The following is a 23,072-nucleotide window of genomic DNA, read 5'->3' as shown; positions in this document are numbered from 1 at the left end:
AGAGGATGGAACTGTTGGCCGCATTACTAAAAACAGTAAGAGCAATCGGTGCTTACAACACACTTAGGTCATATCAGCACCCATAAATAGGAAGAAAATGGTGTAGTCCAAAAATTCTAGAATTACGATAAAAGCACCCAAGAAAAAGAAAGACAAGGGGGAATTGGTTCAAACAAGGAACAGCATGGAGATTCTAAGGGCATACCATCAATGTACTTAGTTTGAGATCACCTTAAAGTCAGGATCCCAATAAGAGGAAAACACTCAAATGTTTACAAGATACAGTCCACTCCAGATAATCGCAACTTGGTTAATTGCAACTTTCGGTTTATCACATTTCCCAAGAAACGGAATTAATTCTGTATAAAAGTCACTGGTTAATTGCAACAAGCTTCGGTTGATCGCAATAAATATTTGACCTCAAAAAGTGGCAAATTTTTAAAAATCAAACAAAATCTCATGATTAAAGTTTATCACCGGTGAAATCATGACAGCTTGAAGAATCGATAGTGGTCGGGGCTTAATGCTACAGTAGTGTGTCACCATCCTGTTAGAGACAATAGAGGGTGGGGCTTTGCAGTATGGATTTGTGAGGTTATCAGTGACAATTAAATAGGAGTCGAGGGGGCTCTTGACAACAGGTAGATAATGACAGTTTTAAAGAGACTGAGTGATATCCTTTGTTTTGGTATTGACAGCTGTGTTTTGTGACCAGTGGGTTTGGTGAGAGCTTATTGTCTCTCATCACGGCTAATTTCTATGACTCTTACAAATATTGAGAACAAAAAGAGTGAAAGTTGATCCAATCTGATTAAGATGTCAGCTTGAATCAATGTGTTTTTGCTTGCCAAAATCTATACAGGCCAGTAACAGCTCTGAGGAAGAAGGCTTTTTGGTCGCCACTTCCACTTGGTCATCTTCCTTCTCTTCAACCTTCACTCAGGGTTGCTTACCAGTTGCACTATCCTCGTTAATCCACCGGTCCAAGAAAGGGAAATGGATACAATGACATATATAATCAGAATCAGATAAGCTTTTGCAATGAAGCTTACCTGAAGCTGAAGTTACTCTGCTTAACTCACTGACTGCCACAGCTGACATATGTGTGCTTTAAAAAATTTTGACCTTTGACTGCCATGGCCGAACCCCCTCAGTTTCATACTTTACTATTTTGTTTCTAGTTCTGACCAAATTGTATCAGCCATGGCAGTTTAATAGTGAGGTAGTCATTTTTTTATCGTGCATTTCATACCAAACATGATGAGGTACTTTTTAATTTTGACATTCCTCTAGCAGGTCTAAGTAATAGATAAACTGGTATTTTTTCCTTCAGTTTTCCAACATTATGGAGAAACGAAATCAATAATTTGTAATTCTCAAGTGAAAAACATTATGAAACTACTTTTTGTTTTAGTTATTCTGATTATGTCAGTGACATTAATTTTTTTAAGTTTTTAGTTAGAACACTGGTCCAAGGCAGTGTTGGGAGGGGGGCATAAAACTGCCTCCTGTTCAAAATATTACTGTGCAATCCAAATTAAAATGCAACAATACAAATGGTATCATTTGAAAACAACAACCCAAGCAGGTTTGTTTGCTTTTTAAACTTTTATTATTATAAAAATGGTGAATTTTTAAAAACATGCATAAATCTCGGTAGTCAGCGGCTTTGCAATTCTGAAAACCTTGGCAGTCCAGTGAGTTAAAGGCGTGTACTTCATAGGGCAAAAATTCGGAATGTGTTTAATGACAGCGTGTTTAAAGACAACATGGTATGTTCATTACAGAGAGATCATTTAAAAAAAAAAAAAACACATTTGACTGTTTCCCTCTCAACCAAGGACTTGGCAAGGGCTACAACAAAACCAAGTAATCCCATTCCAAGACAATGACAGAAAGCAACTCATAAAATAGAAATAGCGGCATAGAAGACACAGCAAGTAACCTGTACATCATTAAAGGTCAAAAGACCACACCCAGGCTTAATGGTAACATTGTTGCCATACCTGGCAAGCTATTGAAATAATGCCTTTTTTAGTATTATCTTATAGTAGTATGAGTCCTGGGTTATTCAATCAACATACAGTGCGTACACCTTTGACAAGAATGTCCATTATCATTATTTTGTTGAAACTAGTAGAATGAACATTTCAGTGTTTCTACGAGGGCTCTTTCATAATTAACCGAAAAATGCCTGTAAAATCCGCGTTTTTTATGCTATCAACAAAATTCTTGCACGTGTTCATACCTTGACTCGTCCTTCATTTCTCTACGTAACAGCCAAGTCTGTCGACACACTTCTGCCAACGCCGCACCATGGAATAGATACCCTCTTGGAAGAAATTTCCGTCAAGGTTTTGTAGCCATTTCCGCACATGGTCAACAAGCTCTTCATCGACATCAAAGCCTTTCCTGCCAGCTCATGTTTCAGTGGCCCAATGAGGTGATAATCAGATGGTGCGAGGTCTGGACTGTGTGGTGGGTGTGGCAAAATCTCCCATCCATATTTCTCTAGCCAACCTTGCGTCACTCGTGCTGTGTGGGGTGTAGCGTTGTCGTGTTGCAAAATGACCCCGTTGGTCAACTGCCCTGGGCGCTTTCTGCGAATGGCCTCCCTAAGCTTGTCAAGAGTTTGGCAGTACCTTGCAGCATTGATTGTTTCTCCAAGATGTAAGGTTTCGAACAGAATAACACCACGACTGTCCCAGAAAACAGTTCCCATTATTTTCTTTGCTGACCGCATGACTTTGAATTTCTTTGCGACAGGCGAGGATGGATGTTTCCATGTCATCGAATCTTGCTTTGTTTCTGGGGTGCAATGGTGCAACCAAGTCTCATCACCGGTGACTATGCTGTCAAGAAAAGTCACATCGTACCCTAGAAAGTCTCCGCCGGCGTTGGCAGTATGCCCGTGAACCCTGCGTGAGCTCTTGCTTCTTCTCAAAAGTTCCCTGCAGATGTCCAATCTTTGTTCTTTATGATTGTCTGTCAATTGCTTAGGAACCCATCTTGCGCTGACTTTTCTGTAGCCAAGTTCATCAAATACAATTCTATGGGCAGAAGTTTCCGAAATTTCAAGACTGCTTGCGATTTCATGAAGTTTCAACCTCCTGTCTTGACGAATAAGCTCATCAACTCGCTTCACATTGTCTTCTGACGTCACAGTTATCGAACGCCCTCTCCTTCCCTGTCTGTCAAGTCGGAATGGCCGGATTCAAACAAATTACACCAGTGATAGACTTGTGTACGGCTTATAACATGCTCACCATATACACTCTGAAGTTCTTTATGAATTTCGGTAGGATTCAGACTTTTGGCGTTCAAAAAACGTATGACAGCTCTGATTTCCTCCTTTGACCAAGTTTCAAGGTGGGCCGCCATCTTTAAAATCGTCTAGAAATTCATTGTGCAAAATGATGCACTTCATAATTTCTGGGAATATCCGTAAGGAAATAAGGAATATCATGTCGTTTACAGAATTAAAAAATCTCCACTGGTTGCTGAGCAATGGGCATTTTTCGGTTATTTCTGAAAGAGCCCTCGTATTTTTTACATGAAAATATTTTTGAAATGTTTTTTACCCTGTTTTTGACAGATAACTGCGAACTGACATTCCTAAGAAGTTTACAAAAATATTATGAAAAAAATTAATTCACATTATTATTCAAAGACGAAAATTCATTTTAAAATTTTAAAATAAGAATACTAGTACAAATATGATTTGTGTATCGTCCTGTGTCACTAAAATAAGACATTAAGTTATAAGAATAGAAATCTTGTTAAGATAAACAATAGAAATATGTGAACCAATATAAGCGTCACTTAATTATGAAGATAGTAAATCAAGAAGAAACAGCATTTTTTAAAGACCCTTAAAAAAATGAGACAATCATTATAAAAATAAAACCAACAAAGAAACAGGTGTTGGAAGCTCCGCTTATGGTCATTATTGACATTTTCCACCCATTTTTTTGCACTTCAAATTATGTTTTGCCTACCGGACTCCTCCATGTTGTTGTAAAATGAATCTGTCAAAGGGTCAGAGTTATGGTCCTCGTTGCCTTCAGTAAGTTGACAAGGAAATCCAGACATGTCATCCACTACTGGAATACACAATTCTGTGTCAGAAAGGTCCTGAATTCAGACATATAAAAAAACCCCCAGGAAATTAGACCAATATATTTTGCAAGAGGGAAAATATGTCAAGGAGGATATTTGACCAAATGGCTGACAATTATCACAAAACTCTGGCCCCGACATTACATATCACCCTTTTCCATGGGTGAAAAAATTGAGATGATGGTGAGGTGGTTATTGTATTGATGGTATGAATGATGATATGGCGATTATTGTAGTGGTTGTGGTAGGGATGATGATGTCGCGGTTGTGAAAGTAAAGTGGTGGTAAGGATGATGATGCAGAAATGGTTAGGAATATGATGATATTGGTGGGAGGGATGACATTCTGGTGGTTGTTTGTAGAAGTTTGTTTGTTTTAAAGAAATTTACTGTGTTTACAACACATTTAGGTCATATCAGCGCCAGTGAAAAGAAGAAAATGGGATAGTAAAACAACTAAAGCACTCAAGAAAAAGTATGACAAAGGGGAATTGGTTCAAATAAAGAACACAGTGCATTGCATAACAGAGATATGATTTACAAGACAAAAAATATCATCTCCCATAACTCAACTCTAACTATACATTTGATTGTTTCCCTCCCAGCCAGGGTATCTGGCCAGGGCCAGGACATAACCACGTAATCTCATTCTAAGACAAAGACAGAAAGTATGTTGGAAAACAGATATAGGGGGATAGAATACACAGTAAGTGTCTCCCTGCCCACTATGCGATGTCAGGAACCCCATCCCAGAAGAAAAAAAGAAGGAAGGAAGGAAGGAAAGAGGGAGGGAGGGAGGGAAGAAGAAGAAGAAGAAGAAAAAGAAGAAGAAGAAGAAGAAGAAGAAGAAGAAGAAGAAGAAGAAGAAGAAGAAGAAGAAGAAGAAGAAGAAGAAGAAGAAGAAGAAGAAGAAGAAGAAGAAGAAGAAGAAGAAGAAGAAGAAGAAGAAGAAGAAGAAGAAGAAGGAGGAGGAGGAGGAGGAGGAATAGGAAGATTTATCAATCTCATGTGGCAGTCATGCAACAAGTAAGGCGAAACTGAAGATTCATGCTTCAAGTAAATTTGCTTTGACCAACCTGTGAGGAGATGGTGTGTTTGTTGAGGAATTGACTCCATGGATCAGGCTGAACTGGTGTCCCAAACTTGATGGAATCTACCGTGTGAATGGACCGAGAATTGACTTGTAGAAGGTGACAGATCTGGACACCAAATGTTGCCTTCATGCTCTGGTAGATGGACTCCGCTCTGGATAATGATAGGTGGGATCACTGGATCATTATCATTGATGTCAGTCTGCTCTTTGTACAACAACAACAACAACAACAACAACAACAACAACAACACACACACACACACACACACACATACACACACATAAGTTTAGCTATTCCAGGGACAGGGATTACAAGCACTTTAAGTTAGGTCCACATGAATCATTGATGTGTGTCAACTTCCCATAAAACTTGTAAAAAAACTCAAATTACACTTCCTCAAAGGCACATATGTGTGGTGATTTGGCTAAACCCGCCGAATTGTCGGAAAAATTCAAATCAAATATTACATATTTGAGTAGAGACAGCATTTCTGAATAAAATGCTGTTTGAATTTTGTAAGTATCTTAAAAGTTATTCATATTTGAAGGTAGGGGGGGGTCAAAAATTATTAAACGCAAACAACTGCTTTTTAAAGACAAAACATACATACATATTACAAATTGTTTAAAATACTGTTACATTTTCATCACAACAGCACTTGAACACCTCATTCATACCCAAAATAATTTTTTTTTAATAACACAAACTAAAGGTTTCTCAATGTTTTGCCCATCTTGACTACGAGACGAGACGTATTACTTTAAGAGGAGGCGGTTCAAGTGCGGCTTCATCCTCGGTGGCCAATTGCTCTCTCTGTTTTCTTAGTAACTATGTTGATCGTGATTTTATTTTCATTTTTCATATTCAGAAAAGGATACTGACTTTTAGATGTATTATATTGTAAATTATGATATAAAACTGAAGGAAAAATGCATTAGTTGAATGATTTAATTGATGGCACAATATTTCACATAAAACAGTAAATGGAATGTTCGACTATTGTTTATCGCGTTATTCCTTCGTTTATAGCTATGCAGAGTTGTGAAACTGACTCAATGGTAGCTTGTATTCATGAAGAACGAAAATTTAAAAAAAAATTATATGTAATAAGTTGGGATTGGTAAAAATTTCGTCTCTCAGCGCTGTATTGAAATCCTCTAACCTAAAGGTAGATTTAGGTCCATTTTGAAGGTATTTCTCTTCAATAGAGGTCAGGGAGAAAAAAATGAATTAAGTTATCTATAAGCTTTAAATTGTACAATTCTTTCGTGCAAATGTAGTTGAATGGATAATAAAAACGATGAAGTGAAAAGATCAGGACACATATTTTAAAATTGATGCCCATCTGATTTTTGAGTACATTCAATGATGCTTGACACTACAAATGAATCTATGTGATCCTGAAATCACATCCTATATAACTGTGATTTCTCACAATTTTTTATTCACACACACACACACACACACACACACACACACACACACAAAACGTGAATGAAGGATAAACGATACATTGATGAGCCATTCAAGATACAGTGCAACCTCTGGATAACAACACCCCTGAATAATGACAATCCCTGGATAGCAACATTGACCTCTGATCCCGACTTTTTTTTTGCTATATGTAATCAGTAATAAAAACCCCAAAATGGCGACATACATTTTAATAAAACCCCTGTTTAGCGACATCGTCATAGCAACAAATGGCAGTTAAAAACCGATGAGTGATACCCGACCACTGTCATCCTCATACATTTGACTTTAACCAATAATAAAAAAAAAAATTTCCCCTCCCAATGAGATCGCTTTGTTACCAACCAATCAGAATACATGTTTACTACACTGCGTGGAATCAGCACCACAGAGACGCCAACTTTAAATTTGGCTCACAGGAGTTTCTGACACCACTCGTAGGAATTTCAATGCCGAAAGAGGAATTTCCGCACACAAGACAAGGGAATTGGAATGGTATACGGCATTGTGTTTACATATTGTATAGTTCCACTAAATAGATAACTGATTAGAATTATATTAGGATACATAAACACATTGTCAGATACAATCCCTAAGTTTCCTTATTTCAAATGAAGTAAAGAGCAAAAACCTAATGGTAGAGATTGTAGTACTGGTGGTAGTGAGGATGATGTGGTGTTGGTGGCTGTTGTAGTAGTGGTAGTGATGATGAAGATGTGATAGTGGTTGTGGTTGTAGTAGTAGTGGTAGTGATGATGATATGGTGGTGGTGGTGGTCGAAGTATAGTTAGTGATGATGATGTGGTGGTGGTTGTAGTAGTAGTGATGATGATATGGTGGTGGTGGTGGTTGAAGTAGTAGTTGTAGTGATGATGATGTGGTGGTGGTGGTGGTATAGTGGTTGTAGCAGTTGTGATGATAATGTGGTGGTGGTTGTAGTACAAATGGTAGTGATGATGTGGTGGTGGTTGTAGTAGTAGTCGTGGTAGTGATGATAATGTGGTGGTGGTGGTTGTAGTAGTAGTGGTAGTGATGATGTGGTGGTGATGGTTGTAGTAGTAGTGGTCGTGATGATGATGTGGTGCTGGTGGTTGTAGTAGTAGTGGTATTTATGATGATGATGATGTAGTGGTAGTGGTTGTAGTAGTAGTGGTAGTGGTTGTAGTAGCAGTGGTAGTGATGATGATGTGGTGGTGGTGGTTGTAGAAGCAGTGCTAGTGATGATGATGTGGTGGTGGTGGTGGTTGTAGTAGTAGCAGTGGTGGTAGTGATGAAGATGAGGTGTTGGTGGTGTTTGTAGTAGTAGTGGTAGTGATAATGACGTGGTGATGGTGGTTGTAATAGTGGTGGTAGTGATGATGATTTGGTGGTGATGGTGGTTGTAGTACAAATAGTAGTGATGACGTGTGGTTGAGGTGGTTGTAGTAGTATTAGTGGTAGTGATGAAGTGGTGGTGATGGTGGTTGTAGTACAAATGGTAGTGATGTTGAGGTGGTTGTAGTAGTATTAGTGGTAGTGATGTGGTGCTGGTGGTTGTAGTAGTGGTGGTTATGATGATGTGGTGGTGGTGGTTGTAGTCGTAGTGGTAATGATGATGTGGTGGTGGTGGTGGTTGTAGTAGTAGTGGTAGTTGCAGTGATGATTATGTGTTGGTGGTGGATGCAGCAGTAGTGATAGTGATGATGTGGTGGTGGTTGTAGTAGTCGTGGTAATGATGATGTAGTGGTGGTGGTTGTAATAGTAGTGGTAATGATGATGTAGTGGTGGTGGTTGTAGTAGTAGTGGTAGTGATGATGATGTGGTGGTGGTGGTTGTAGTAGTAGTGGTTGCGATGATGATGTGGTGGTGGTTGTAGTAGTGGTGGTCGTGATGATGATGTGGTGCTGGTGGTTGTAGTAGCAGTGGTAGTGATGATGATGTGGTGGTTGTAGTAGTAGTGATGATAATGTGGTGGTGGTTGTAGTACAAATGGTAGTGATGATGATGTGGTAGTGGTTGTTGAAGTAGTGGTTGTAGTGATGATGATGTGGTGGTGGTTGTAGTAGTAGTCGTGGTAGTTGTGATAATGTAGTGGTGGTGGTGGTTGTAATAGTAGTGGTAGTGATGATATGGTGGTGGTTGTAGTAGTAGTGGTATTGATGATGATGATGATGTTGTAGTGGTGGTGGTTGTAGTAGTAGTGGTAGTGATGATGTTGTTGTGGTGGTGGTTGTAGTAGCAGTGGTAGTGATGATGATGTGGTGGTGGTGGTTGTCGAAGTAGTGGTAGTTGCAGTGATGATGATGTAGTGGTGGTGGTATAGTGGTTGTAGTAGTTGTGATGATAATGTGGTGGTGGTTGTACAAATGGTAGTGATGATGATGTGGTAGTGGTGGTTGAAGTAGTTGTGGTAGTGATGATGATGTGGTGGTGGTTGTAGTAGTAGTCGTGGTAGTGATGATAATGTGATGGTGGTGGTGGATGCAGCAGTAGTGATAGTGATGATGTGGTGGTGGTTGTAGTAGTGGTGGTAATGATGATGTGGTGGTGGTGTTTGTAGTAGTAGTGGTAGTGATGATGATGTGGTGGTGGTGGTTGTAGTACTAGTGGTTGTGATGATGTGGTGGTGGTGGTAGTAGTAGCGGTCGTGATGATGATGTGGTGCTGGTGGTTGTAGTAGTAGTGGTATTGATGATGATGATGTTGTAGTGGTGGTAGTGATGATGATGTGGTGGTTGTAGTAGTAGCAGTGGTGGTAGGGATGAAGATGAGGTGGTGGTGGTGTTTGTAGCAGTAGTGGTAGTGATAATGTGGTGGTGATGGTGGTTGTAGTAGTGGTGGTAGTGATGATGATGTGGTGGTGGTGGCTGTAGTAGTAGCAGTGGTAGTAGTGATGAAGATGAGGCGGTGGAGGTGTTTGTAGTAGTGGTGGTAGTGATGCTGATGTGGTGGTGATGGTGGTTGTAGTACAAATGGTAGTGATGACGATGTGGTTGAGGTGGTTGTAGTAGTATTAGTGGTAGTGATGATAATCATAATAAATGGCATTTATATAGCGCTTTACCCCATTGTCACAGGCTCTAAGCGCTTTAAAGTGATATAAAACAAAACATATTACAGTGAGACAAGTGTGAAGGAAACGTGGTACGAATCCAATTCAACAACAACAAAATATGAAAATAATTTTGCAACATTATGACGTGAAAATATAAAACTTTAAGCGAGATTTGAAAACGAATCCAAGCATCTCACGTGTGATGGGAGAGAGTTCCAAAAATGGGGGGCCGAAAATTGAAAGGATTGTTCACCTGTATTACGCAATGGCTTAGGTTTGACAAGGATTGATTGGTCATTGCTTGACCTCAAGTTTCTATTGGGGACATATATGTTTAGAAGGTCTTTAATATAGGAGGGACTGTTCGTGCTCAGGGATTTGTAGACAACAGTACAAATCTTATAGGCAACTCTTTTTTCCACAGGAAGCCAATGTAACTCACGGAGAAGAAGAGTTGCTGACGGGTATTTTTTGTTATTGCCTACAACGAGCCTGGCTGCGTTATTGAGCAACCAGAAGTTTGCTAATTTTGTCTTTAGCTAAATTCGCCCAAAGGGATGATGATGTGGTGGTGGTGGTTGTAGTAGTAGTGGTAATGATGTGGTCGTGGTGGTTGTAGTCGTAGTGGTAATGATGATGTGATGGTTGTAGTAGTAGTGGTAGTTGCAGTAATGATGATGTGTTGGTGGTGGATGCAGCAGTAGTGATAGTGATGATGTGGTGGTAGTTGTAGTAGTAGTGGTAATGATGATGTGGTGGTGGTGGTTGTAGTCGTGGTGGTAATGATGTGGTGGTGGTGGTGGTTTTAGTAGTAGTGGTAGTTGCAGTGATGATGATGTGTTGGTGGTGGATGCAGCCGTAGTGATAATGATGATGTGGTGGTGGTCGTAGTAGTAGTGGTAATGATGATGTGGTGGTGGTTGTAGTAGTAGTGGTAGTGATGATGATGTGGTGGTTGTAGTAGTGGTAGTTGTAGTGATGATGATGTGGTGGTGATGGTAGTTGTAGTACAAATGGTAGTGATGACGATGTGGTTGAGGTGGTTGTAGTAGTATTAGTGGTAGTGCTGATGATGTAGTGGTGGTGGTTGTAGTAGTAGTGGTTGTGATGATGATGTGGTAGTGGTGGTTGTAGTAGTAGTGGTGGTAGTTGCAGTGATGATGATGTGGTGGTGGTGATTGCAGTAGTAGTGGTAGTGATGATGTGGTGGTGGTGATGATGGTTGTAGTAGTGGTGGTAGTGATGATGATGGTGGTTGTAGTACAAATGGTAGTGATGACGATGTGGTTGAGGTGGTTGTAGTAGTATTAGTGGTAGTGCTGATGATGTGGTGGTGGTGGTTGTAGTAGTAGTGGTAGTTGCAGTGATGATGATGTATTGGTGGTGGATGCAGTAGTACTGATAGTGTTGATGTGATGGTGGTTGTAGTAGTAGTGGTAACAACAAGATATGAAGTGAGTAGAAAAGTGCCAGAAGACAATAGAGAATAAAAAATTTTTTCGCGGCGGTGGTGGGGTTTGAACCTGCGACCTTATTGGTACGACAACTCCGCCTGGCAGGTGAGAGCGTGGCTCTACGTGTGAGCTATCCACGAACACAAAAATATTCGTTTCAAACCCAAAGTCATTTCTAGATCCCTCTCTCACCCACTTCTTGAGATCGCCGATTCGTTCGCCACCATCGCGAAGTAATTTTGACCAGCAGTTAAGCTTGATAGCCAATATTCTCATCACAAACATATAACATAGAAACGATTGAGACATTGAGTATGCTCCGGTGTATGGGGTGAATTTTTAATTCAGAAAAGTGAGTGGAGCAGGCACTTATGTTGGTAACAACAAGATATGAAGTGAGTAGAAAGGTGCCAGAAGACAATAGAGAATAAAAAAATTTTTCGCGGCGGTGGTGGGGTTTGAACCTGCGACCTTATTGGTACGACAACTCCGCCTGGCAGGTGAGAGCGTGGCTCTACCGTGTGAGCTATCCACGAACACAAAAATATTCGTTTCAAACCCAAAGTCATTTCTAGATCCCTCTCTCACCCACTTCTTGAGATCGCCGATTCGTTCGCCACCATCGCGAAGTAATTTTGACCAGCAGTTAAGCTTGATAGCCAATATTCTCATCACAAACATATAACATAGAAACGATTGAGACATTGAGTATGCTCCGGTGTATGGGGTGAATTTTTAATTCAGAAAAGTGAGTGGAGCAGGCACTTATGTTGGTAACAACAAGATATGAAGTGAGTAGAAAAGTGCCAGAAGACAATAGAGAATAAAAATTTTCAGTAGTAGTGGTAATGATGATGTAGTGGTGGTGGTTCTGGTAGTAGTGGTAGTGATGATGATGTGGTGGTGGTGGTTGTAGTAGTAGTGGTAGTTGCAGTGATGATGATGTGGTGGTGGTGATTGCAGTAGTAGTGGTAGTGATGATGTGGTGGTGGTGGTGGTGGTGGTTGTAGTAGTAGTGGTAGTGATTATGATGTGGTGGTGGTTGTAGTAGTGGAGGTCGTGATGATGATGTGGTAGTGGTAGTAGCAGTGGTAAAAATGATGTGGTGGTTGAACTAGTAGTGGTATTGATAATGATGTGGTAGTGGTGGTTGTAGTAGTAGTGGTAGTTATAGTGATGATGATGTGCTGGTGGTGGTTGCAGTAGTAGTAGTGGTGGTGGTGGTAGTGATGACGATGTCGTTTTAGTAGTAATGGTAGTGATGATGAGTGGTGGTGATGGTTGTAATAGTGATGGTAGTTGTGGTAGTAATGATGATGAGGTGGTGGTTATAGTAGTAGTGGTAGTGATGAGTGTGGTGGTGATGGTTGTAATAGTGACGGTAGTTGTGGTAGTGATGATGATGTGGTGGTGGTGGTTGTAATAGTAGTTGTGGTACTGATGATAATGTGGTGGCCGTAGTAGTAATGGTAGTGATGATGATGTGGCGGTAGTGGTTGCAGTTGGAGTGGTAGTGATGATGGTTGTAATACTAGTGGCAGTGATGATGTGGTGGTGTTTGGGGGTTTGGGGGTATCCTTGGAACAAATTGACCTCACCGGAATTTGACGGAAGTTGCCCGGAACCCGGAATTTTTTGCTCCAGACCGGAGTTTTTTCCGGTGAAACCGGATTTTTGTCATCACTGGCACCAGTTCATATGGAACCACAGCAAAAGACGATTATCAGTGTATGGAACTCTTAAGGGTCCCTTCCCTGTTAACTGTTAATTACCTGTCTGAGTTCAGTGTAGGTTAGATGATATAAGGCAATACTGTGTCCAATGGGGGCATTTATGGATATTAATGGTTTTATAATACATGTTGGATTAGCCTGGAAAACAATGACAGCCTCTTTCACTTTATAATTTTCATCATAAAAATCAATGTCTTTCTAAATATCAGTCCAAATTTGGAATTATTGTGTTTTATACCTTGTTTTTGGGGGGGGGGGGGGGGGGGGGGGGTTTAGTGGGGGTTTTTTTTTGTTGTTATTTTAATATCGTAAGATGTAGATCTACTAATTTTAAGTGATTGTAAATTTTGGTGCACTTAAATAAAATTTTCGGTATTCAAAACTCATCATCAGCATTGCATGGATTTTAATTAATAGAGATTAAAAGTAAGTCTGAGCATCTGTGTTGTACGATATTATAGTCAAATTTTTAATTAATGGCGCATGTTTTTCTGGTTTTTCTCAGCTGTCCCTCTATCAAAAGTTGTAAAAATTTGTGTCAACCTCTGACTCAATTTCTCTAACTGAATCTATATTTTGGACCATATTGATGCCATATTAAAAAAGTTTTCTTTTTTAAGACCTATAAAAAAACTACTTTAAAACAGCTGACATAAATTAAGAGATTTTACACTGTAAAAAATGAAAACAAGTTACCCACCACAAAGTATGAATGAATTCATCGTATTCCAAAAAATCTTGTGCTGACGTAGTGATTATGAGTTCACGTCATACTTCTTTCCAAATAATAACAATTCGCTTTAAGTGTTATAAACATACCACAATTTATTATTTATGGCATATTATATTCTACATCATGTCGCAATTACCAAAGACTGATATGAAATCTCTTGCTTTAAATCATTTGAAATAGTGATTGTATACTCAATATTGTCAAATAACAAACACTGTTAATACAACAACTTTGACACATTGCTCCAGGATTTGAATGGATAAGGGTCTTTCATTGCATTTTTCATACAGTGTTTTATTGCTTATTTTTTCGTATATTCAGGACTCTTTTTAGTTGTTTTCTATGGAATCTGTCTAATCTTTGCTCTTCGGTTTCAGTCAGTGCCCATGTTCCGCAGCTGTATATAAGCACAGATTTTACAAGGGTTGTGTATAATTTGATTTTAGTATTTAATTTAATTCTATCTTTTCTAATCCATATGTGTCTGTCATCTGCATTTTTTGCCAAATTGGGACCTAAAATTTGCCAAAATTTGCCAAGAAATTTGCCAAAAAAATTTGCCGAGAACTAAGCGTTTCACTAAAAATTAACACGCGATACAGAAAAAAAAATATATAAAAGACAATTTATTACATTTAAGGAGGCTACATTTATTAATTTACACAATGTAAAGCGATTTATGCGCCCAAACTTTCAGACAATCACATACACATACACACACAAACGTACACTTTCAGTCAGACTCATCAAAGGCCTAGTTTTCTTTTACTACTCAAAAAAAAGAGGCATCGATAAACTTATTGTAGTAAAGGAAAACTAGTCCTTTGATGTTGTTTTCTGTGAGTATACGCCTTCTGGAAGACAAGACAAGATTGTAAAGAGAAAAACTTCGCTCAGCATCAGCTGACGAGCATGTTGAGAAGGCATACCGCGACGCCAATGCAGCGAGAGCTGGAACATAATCTGCCACAGACTTCCAAAATAGGGTCAGATCTATAATTCCAGCATCAGACTCTCTCACAGCACTGGGCCCCAGTTTCTCAATATACCTCGTGAACTCATGCTGAGGAATATCACAAAAATTGGGAATTGCAGTGAATGCAGATACACTGCGAGGCATGAGAGCAATATTCTTCGGACTGAAAATCCTAATGTGCTTGGTTTGGGCCCATGCAAAGCTGCAACATTTCTCAAGTTTCGCACCTTTTTTTTCGTTATTTTGTTTTCGCTTCTTTTTTCCCCAAAAAATTTGCCACGCGATTTGCCAATTTTCCCAAAATTGGCAAATTTTGGGAAATTTGCCAAAATTTGCGGATCGCCCTGATATTTGCGGCCGCAAAAAATGCAGATGACAGATATGTAATAATTTATTTAGTGAAGCCGTCGATAAACATTTTCTTCTTTCTAAGTCTTCCTTGTCTCCTATTAATGATCCTACTTTTTTCGTGACAATTTAACTGAGCAATATGATTGAAATAAAAACCATATGGCAGTACTGTAAAAACTTTGGCAAGCAAAAGCATCTTTGATGTAAGCTGACATCTTATTCAGATTGGATTAACTTTCACTCTTTTGTTCTCAACATTTGAAAGAGTCAAAGAGATTTGTCATGATGAGAGACAGTAAGCTCTCACCAAACTCGTTGGTCACAATGCAGAGTTGTCAATCCCAAAACTAAGAATACCGCTCAGTCCCTCTTTACAACTGTCATTGTTTACCTATTGTAAAGACTAGGCCCAGCCCCCTCGCCTCCTTTCTAATGGTTACAGATGACAACACAAACCCATACTGCAAAGTCTCGTCTTCTTTTTTCTCTAAGCATTGAATCCCGCTCACTCTCGATTCTGCAACCTGTCACGATTACATCCATTGTGAAATTTAATATTTTGTTTGATTCATTTCTTGAATTTGCCACTTTTTGGGGGCAAACATTTGTTGCAATTAACCGAAGTTTGTTGCAATTAACCAGTGACTTTTATATAGAATTAATTCCGTTTCTTGGGAGATGTTGCGATTATCCGGAGTGGACTGTACTTGATTTTCTAGTTTTGTTTACAATCAAAACAATGACAATACACATTGGAGAGTGAAAACGTAATTGGTATATCCATTGTAAACAGGAGAAATACACATTCTAACCTCATTAGGATGTGTCTTCTCTCAGGCACTGGTCTGCGCCATGGGTGCCAGCAGGAAGAAGTGCTGAAACCTGAACTAAAATCTCGACACTTTGCCAAACCTGAAAATGTTCCTACTGAAAATGCGGTCTAAACTTTCATCACCTTTTTTATACCATTATTAAATGATTACACAGCAAACATATTGACACAATGAGGGAATTAATTTGATTTTAAAAACCAACATATAATACATAGTGAAATACACTGAAAAGGTGGCTGAATCACGTTTTCGCATTTTTACCGATGCTATTAGGTTGTTTTACTCAAAACACTGAAACCGGAGGTATTTGGCTTTGAGATATCTCGAAACCAGAATTCTGGCATGAACCAGAAAACTGGCACCCATGGTCTGCGCATTGCACTGTACAGATTCACAGGTCTCACCACGTCCCCTTTTTCCACAATCTTGAAAACCCTGGAATAACAACACCCTTGGATAACGACATAATTTTCCGGTTCCTGGCAATGTCGTTATCCAAGGTTGCACTGTATTTGGATCAAATCAAGAGGTTTTCAGAGCTAAAAATTGAGACCTTATTTTGATTTAAATGATTCTGGATCAGAACTGCAATCTTTAATGCATCAATTTAAACACTACTTTTTCCTGCTTTGAGCATTTTTAGTGGATATTGCACTATATAAATGCTCAAGTTAAGGGATTTAACTGTCACAATTCGGTCATTTCAACACCAGTAAAAAGGAAGATGATAGAGAAAAAGTTTTAAATCGAAAAAAATGAGGTCCTTTTCTGCAATCCAAAGAAAAGCACACAACCTGATCTATTTTACAGAAATAGCTAGAAACAGGTATATTATAAACATATTTCAAAAATGCATGCTAAAACACATCAACCTATGTAAAATGCTGCATTTCAAATGAAACAAGATTTCGAAATTATCAAACTTTTTAAACAGTACAGCCCTGAAAACTTTAGTTTCATCATTCATATTTTCCATGACAGATTACTGTTAGAAAAAAGGCAAAGATTTTATCTCACTCAAGTTATTGTCACTTCACTGGCCAAAATCCAATAAATTAGTAAAACTTTTTTTTTAAAAGTCGACATGAGTCTTTAAAAGTCATTATATCACATAATTTATTTTCTCTACTCATCCACTCTCATATCCCTACCATGAAGATTAAAATAACAAACACAATTAATGATAACATAATAAATTAACAACAACAAAGGTACAAGAAAATATTACCGGCTTTGTTCCCCATCCAAAACATCATGTAGCAAGACATAATAGTGTAAAATCCCTTGACAAAACCACCGAGGCAATTTGTTTGGAAACTGTTGCTGTTGTGTGACTTGCTGATTGGCCAAGGCTGTAAATGTACTCAATGGGTCTGGATTACTGGAAGCCACCACAAAAATACCTGGCATTGCAATTAAGGAATGATCATAGAAATGTACTTTTAAAAACGTTATCTAATTCACACCAGGATTCCTAGATAAAACTTTTGTTTTATTACAAATTCCAAGAAAATTCTGCTCAATTGTGAATAATTTTGTGTACCAACAAAATTATTTTTTTTAAATGACACAATGCAAATAATTTGGACCAGGATTCCTTGATAAAATTTGCTCTATTACAAATTCCAAGAATACAAGAATATTCTGATTAATCATGAATAATTCTGTGTACGAACTAATTCTTTTTAAAAAGTAAAAAGTCTTCTTTCAAGATGACACATTGCGAATAATTTGAAGCAGATCTGAGAAAATTAAATTGGATGGCCAGACATGAATATAAAATGCTTGCCATGTGTGGCAATTTCATCCACAGCTGCTCTGTACCCATAACCAGAAGAATTGGTTCTCATTACAATACAAGGCTCCTTTTCTTACTTTAGACACCTTCCAACTCATTAAGAGATAGCTCTGGCACCTGGACAACTTTTAGAGCCTCTTTTTAGAGCCTCAATTTTTTGTAACTCTAAGCTCCCATAAAATAATGGACCATACTCAACAGCAGGGAATGAAACAACCAATATACCGATAATCTTGGCCAAAAATCTAACAGGTATAGAAGGGGAAAGGTTGGCAATCAACTTAATAATCTGGTCCTTCTTATTATCATTTAAGGATACTTCAAATCAAAAAGATCTGATAATGCTGGCAGTGTACTGTAAACTGTCTTTACATTCTTCATAAGAAGGACCTTGGATGTAAAACTTGTCTTTGTATAAGCTACAGATAATTCCCTTATGATGGAGGTGAGCAACTATGGGTGTCATGACTTTTGTAAAAATCCTAGGGCTATCACGGAAACCTTGCGAAAGAGCATGATATTGTGGTAAAAAAATTTTAGTGGTAAGCACTAAATAAGTCTAAAGAGGCCATAAAGCAACCAGGTTCAATATGTTGAAGGCAGACAAGCAATGCATCCATCTTAAAGTGAGTGTCATGCACAAATGTATTCAGGCGCTTTACATTGAGAATCATTCTTTATTTCTTACTACTATCACAATCCTTATGTCGTTTTTCCCCCAGGAAAAACATTATTAGCAAAGTCATCTCTTTCCCAGTTACATTTCTTGATAACACATCATTTTCATACTGCTTTATCATTTCGTCTAAAGCCTTTTATTCATCCTCATAAAAATGGATAACATGATCGGGTTTTAGTTGAAAAGGGGTAGACAAAATCAATTTTGCAAACAGAAACACATTGTAATATAATTGTGAACTTTCCCCCATTCAGATATAAATAATTTAGTTCTACCACCAACCACCAAAACTACCTTTACCTTGTTGAATTCCTCCTTTTCAATGTCTCTCCTGAACATTTTGTTGCCACAGTATGAGGCAACTCTTTGAGAAGATTTCGCAATTTGAACAGAATCATTTAATTCCTTTATTTTTTCTTTAATATTGCTGCCAAACAACTAGTCCGTTACAGGATATGAGGCTGTCATAAAGTACTAAACTCCTCTCTAATTTCCCGTCTAAAGGAAAGACTTCTGAAAAGATCCAAAGCATGAGAAGCATTTGCCACGAGCGCAACCCTGTCTGAAATGCTTTCTAGTGACTCTGAGGGGATGTTACTTTCTAAATTGAACCTTTTGGAGGGATGCATCTCTCATACGACTAATAGGGGATATTTGTTAAAAAACTTCCGCAGTTAGTTAGGACAGTTAGCAGTCACTCGGTACTTCTCCAAAAGTTTGTTGACAGTATCTTTTGATAGTCCATTGTACATCACTTGGGTGACTCCTGATGCTATATTACGAACATTATTATGCCCACAACATTGTCAAAATATGAAAATGAATTGTCCATAAGATTATCAATGCCTTCACCATCACCCGCATCATCTGACCGCGAAAGGCAGGACCCTTCGCCTCGAAGCGGAATTAAGTCGGGATTTTCAATTTTTCAATTTTTTTTTGTACCCAATCAAAGCTTATTTTATGCCTAAAATTTGATACCAAATTTATAAAATTCTGATTTTTCATTGCAGAGTTATGACTGATAGAAGTAGGGAGAGTGTAAAAAACAAGCTTTGAGGAAATCAACTTTGAAGTTGAGGCACCTTTTTCACGCAGTCGAATCAATGGGCAAAGGTAACTCCTTGGATACGAGCATTGAAAATTTAACAAGAGAAATAAAAATTTGGCATGAGTTTAGAACATACATTAAAAAATATGCACACAAATTTTTGCAATAATCCAATTGTTACTTTTGTAGTTATTTATTATTATGTAAGATGCTCCTGAATTAATAAAAACACCAATAAATGCCTGCAGCTTCATGAAATTCTCCACTTGTTGACAGGTTTTTGACATTTAATTAAACAATCAATGAAATAAGAATTAATATTATGACATTTTTGTTTTATTTAATAGAGGAAATACGACTTCAAAATGTATACAGTTAAATTGTTTTTTTGTTTTTAAGGGTTTTACGGCGCTTGCAACACATTAAGGTCATATCAGCGCCAGTAAAAAGGGAGAAAATGGGATAGTAAAAAGTTCTAGAATGACAATTAAAACACTCAAGAAAAGATAAGACAAAGGGGAATTGGTTCAAATAGGAAACATATGTAGATTCCAAAAGTACACTGTCAAAGTACTTAGTTTGAGATCACCTAAAGTCTCATCCAGACACGAGCACAGGTCCCCACTAAGAGGTATACACTCAAAATTTCAATATATATATCATGTAAACAAAAATAATACAATGCATAACAGAGAGATGATTTACAAGGAAAAAAATATCATCTCCCAAAATTCTAACTATATATGTGACTGTTTCTCTCCCAGCCAGGGTATCTGGCCAGGGCCAGGACAAAACCAAGTAATCTCATTCCAAGACAAAGACAGAAAGCAAGTTGGAAAACAGATATAGGGGGATAGAAGACAAAGTAAGTACCTCCCTGCCCTCTATGGGAGGTCAGGAGCCCCACCCAGATACAGTTAAAGAATAGCTAATAATTTCATAGCTTGTGCATTAAAGAGGACAGGAGGGAAAATGTGGGTGTGTACGTGTTTGTATGTGTGAAAGAAACACACGGGAGAGAGAGAGAGAGAAAGAGAGCAAGAGAGGGGGGGGGGGGAAACGCTTGTGCTTTAAAGAAGGCAGGAAAAGTGTGTGTGTGTGTGTATGTGTTTGTATTGAAAGAGAGAGCGATTGCGATTGGGCTAGATATAAAGAAAGGATCGGATGGGAGGCGGAGCAAAGAATTGGTAGGGATAGTTATAGAAAAGATAATATAATAAGTCAAAGTCAATCAATTGGAAACATATTGACCAATGAGATTGCATTTGAATAAAATTGGACTAGTCAAACCATTTGTTACCATTTTGAGTCAGTTGACAGCTTGAGGAGGAGGGGTGGGGCTTATTTTGAAATGACCAGCATGAAATCATGTAATTGAATCTTCTTCTTAGAGCTAGAACTCCCAGTTGTTTAGGACATGTCACTATTTATCATCTCACCTTGTGGTCAACTGTCCTCCCCTTTTGCTTAGCGTTCGCAAACATTGTGGATTGTTTTAACTCTCACCCCCACACCCTTCCATAATTCGATGAAAACGAACATCTTTCTCTCTCTCTCTCTCTCTTCCACTCTCTCCCCCCCCCCCCCCCCCCCCCCCCCCCATCTCTTTCTCTTTATCAAAAATATCTTCCTCTCAACCTATCTCTTTCGCTCTGTATCAGACGTTCTCTCTCTCTCTCTCTCTCTCTTCTCTTCTCTCTCTCTCTCTCTCCTCTCTCTCTCTCTCTCCTCTCTCTCCTCATTTTCATAAATCTATCTATCTATCTATCTGTCTGTCTATCTATTTCTGCCTTTCTGTCAGTTTGTTTATCCATACATTTATTGGTTTCATTTTTTGTTAGTATTTCCATCAGCAACTCATTAATTTTGGAAGGCTTTGTTTACTTTTCTGCTTTTTTAATTTAAAGACGCTTATCGTAGACAATGTCTAAGTCGATGAAACTGTTGTTCCTAACAAAGTAATTTAAATAACGTTAAGACTTAGCTAGTGTTAAATTTCTGAAAGATAGGTACTTTGCCTCATTATACAATGCAGTTAGACAAAGAAATAAGAACATGTGGTGTGTATCCAAATGCGCAAACACACACACACACACAAAGCATGCACGCGTTGACCATGCCAACCTTTGTGACCATACAAAGCCTGGGCACCTCAATGGCCGAGAGGCGCATGTGATCAGTTTCGACCAATCAGAATCTCTTATGCTAGTCTTGTTTACAGTTTTTAAAGTTCATTATTGGTTTAACCATGTAACTGCCGATTTAGCCATGCATTCTCTGAGATAGATAAAGACACGCACTTTGCTGTGATACCTAACATGTTATTGGTCGGAGAAAGCATGCAGTATTTTATTAAGCTTTGGAAATGGTGGCTATCTGAGAGAAAGGCAACTCTCGTGTTGAATGCGTCACTGATAGTTGTATTTTAAAACTTGAAATTACACAACTTATTGCAAATATTTATGTTGAATTATGTTTTTGTGTAGAAAAATGATTGTAGTTTCTGAAACAAAAACAAAAAATGAAATTTGATCATTTTGACCTTTTTCACTTTAAAACCAATTTTCTTCGTTTTCCAAATCCCGACTTAATACCACTTCGAGGCGTAGGGTCACATTTGCACATCCATTCCATTGTCATTGACTGATCACGAAAAACCAGTGTCAGTGGTTATGGTGCTGACTGGCTGCGAAGAGCCAGATTCACCATTGTCCTCCTCTTCATTAAAATTGTCAAATGCCTCCTTCATTTGATTGATGACAGGCACCAATCCCATCCAGACATTTAGTTGCTATTTAGCCTCCTGCAGTTCATTATTACTGATACAGAGACGCCAACTTTAAATTTGGCTCACAGGAGTTTCAGACACCACTCGTAGGAATTTCAACGCCGAAAGAGGAATTTCCGCACACAAGAAAAAGGAATTCGAATGGTATTTGATATTGTGTTTACATATTGTATAGTTCTAAATAGATAACTGATTAGAATAATATTATGATACATAAACACATCGCCAAATACAATCACCAAGTTTCCTTATTTCAAATGAAGTAAAGCGCCAAAACCTAATGGTAGAGATTGTAGTACAGGTGGTAATGTGGTGTTGGTGGTTGTAGTAATAGTAGTAGTGATGATGAAGATGTGATAGTGGTTGTTGTTGTAGTAGTAGTGGTAGTGATGATGATATGTTGGTGGTGGTGGTGGTTGAAGTAGTAGTTGTAGTGATGATGATGTGGTGGTGGTATAGTGGTTGTAGTAGTTGTGGTTGTGATGATAATGATGTGGTGGTGGTTGTAGTAGTGGTGGTAGTGTCGTTGATGTGGTGGTGATGGTGATTGTAGTACAAATGGTAGTGATGATATTGTGGTAATGGTGTTTGTAGTATTAGTCGTGGTAATGATGATAATGTGGTGGTGGTGGTGGTTGTAGTAGTAGTAGTGGTAATGATGATGGGGTGGTGGTGGTTGTAGTAGTAGTGACAGTGATGATGTGGTGGTGGTGGTTGTAGTAGTAGTGGTAGTGATGATGATGATGATGTAGTGGTGGTTGTAGTAGTAGTAGTAGTAGTAGTAGTAGTAGTAGTAGTAGTAGTAGTAGTAGTAGTAGTAGTAGTGATTATGATGTGGTTGTAGTAGTAGTGGTAGTGATTATGATGTGGTGGTGGTGGTGGTTGTAGTAGCAGTGGTGGTGGTGGTGGTAGTGATGAAGATGAAGTGGTTGTGGTGCTTATAGTAGTAGTGGTAGT

At 38.5% G+C, this 23,072-nt stretch overlaps 1 protein-coding gene across 2 annotated transcripts in view; it reads right to left on the bottom strand.

Moving 5' to 3' along the window:
* Positions 1 to 23,072, bottom strand: part of LOC144977194 (trafficking protein particle complex subunit 8-like) — a 170,296-nt gene that overhangs the window by 119,542 nt on the left and 27,682 nt on the right. Inside the window, exons 1-4 of one of the 2 annotated variants that reach the window (XM_078922134.1) lie at positions 17,917 to 19,217; positions 17,028 to 17,202; positions 5,195 to 5,363; positions 3,999 to 4,134 (exon numbers count right to left, since the gene is read on the bottom strand). In XM_078922134.1, the coding sequence (XP_078778260.1) occupies positions 3,999 to 4,134; positions 5,195 to 5,341 (283 nt within the window). In that variant the 5' untranslated portion in view covers positions 5,342 to 5,363; positions 17,028 to 17,202; positions 17,917 to 19,217. Of the gene's footprint in view, positions 1 to 3,998; positions 4,135 to 5,194; positions 5,364 to 17,027; positions 17,203 to 17,916; positions 19,218 to 23,072 lie in introns of those variants that run through there. The other variant, XM_078922133.1, reaches the window with a different exon arrangement.

This window comes from Berghia stephanieae, chromosome 7 (assembly GCF_034508935.2).
Source record: "Berghia stephanieae isolate SIO BIC M18660-M18661 chromosome 7, UCSD_Bste_1.3, whole genome shotgun sequence".
NCBI classification, from domain to species: domain Eukaryota; kingdom Metazoa; phylum Mollusca; class Gastropoda; order Nudibranchia; family Aeolidiidae; genus Berghia; species Berghia stephanieae.
Note: the sequence above shows the minus strand (reverse complement) of the source record. Positions and strands in the feature narration are given on the sequence as shown.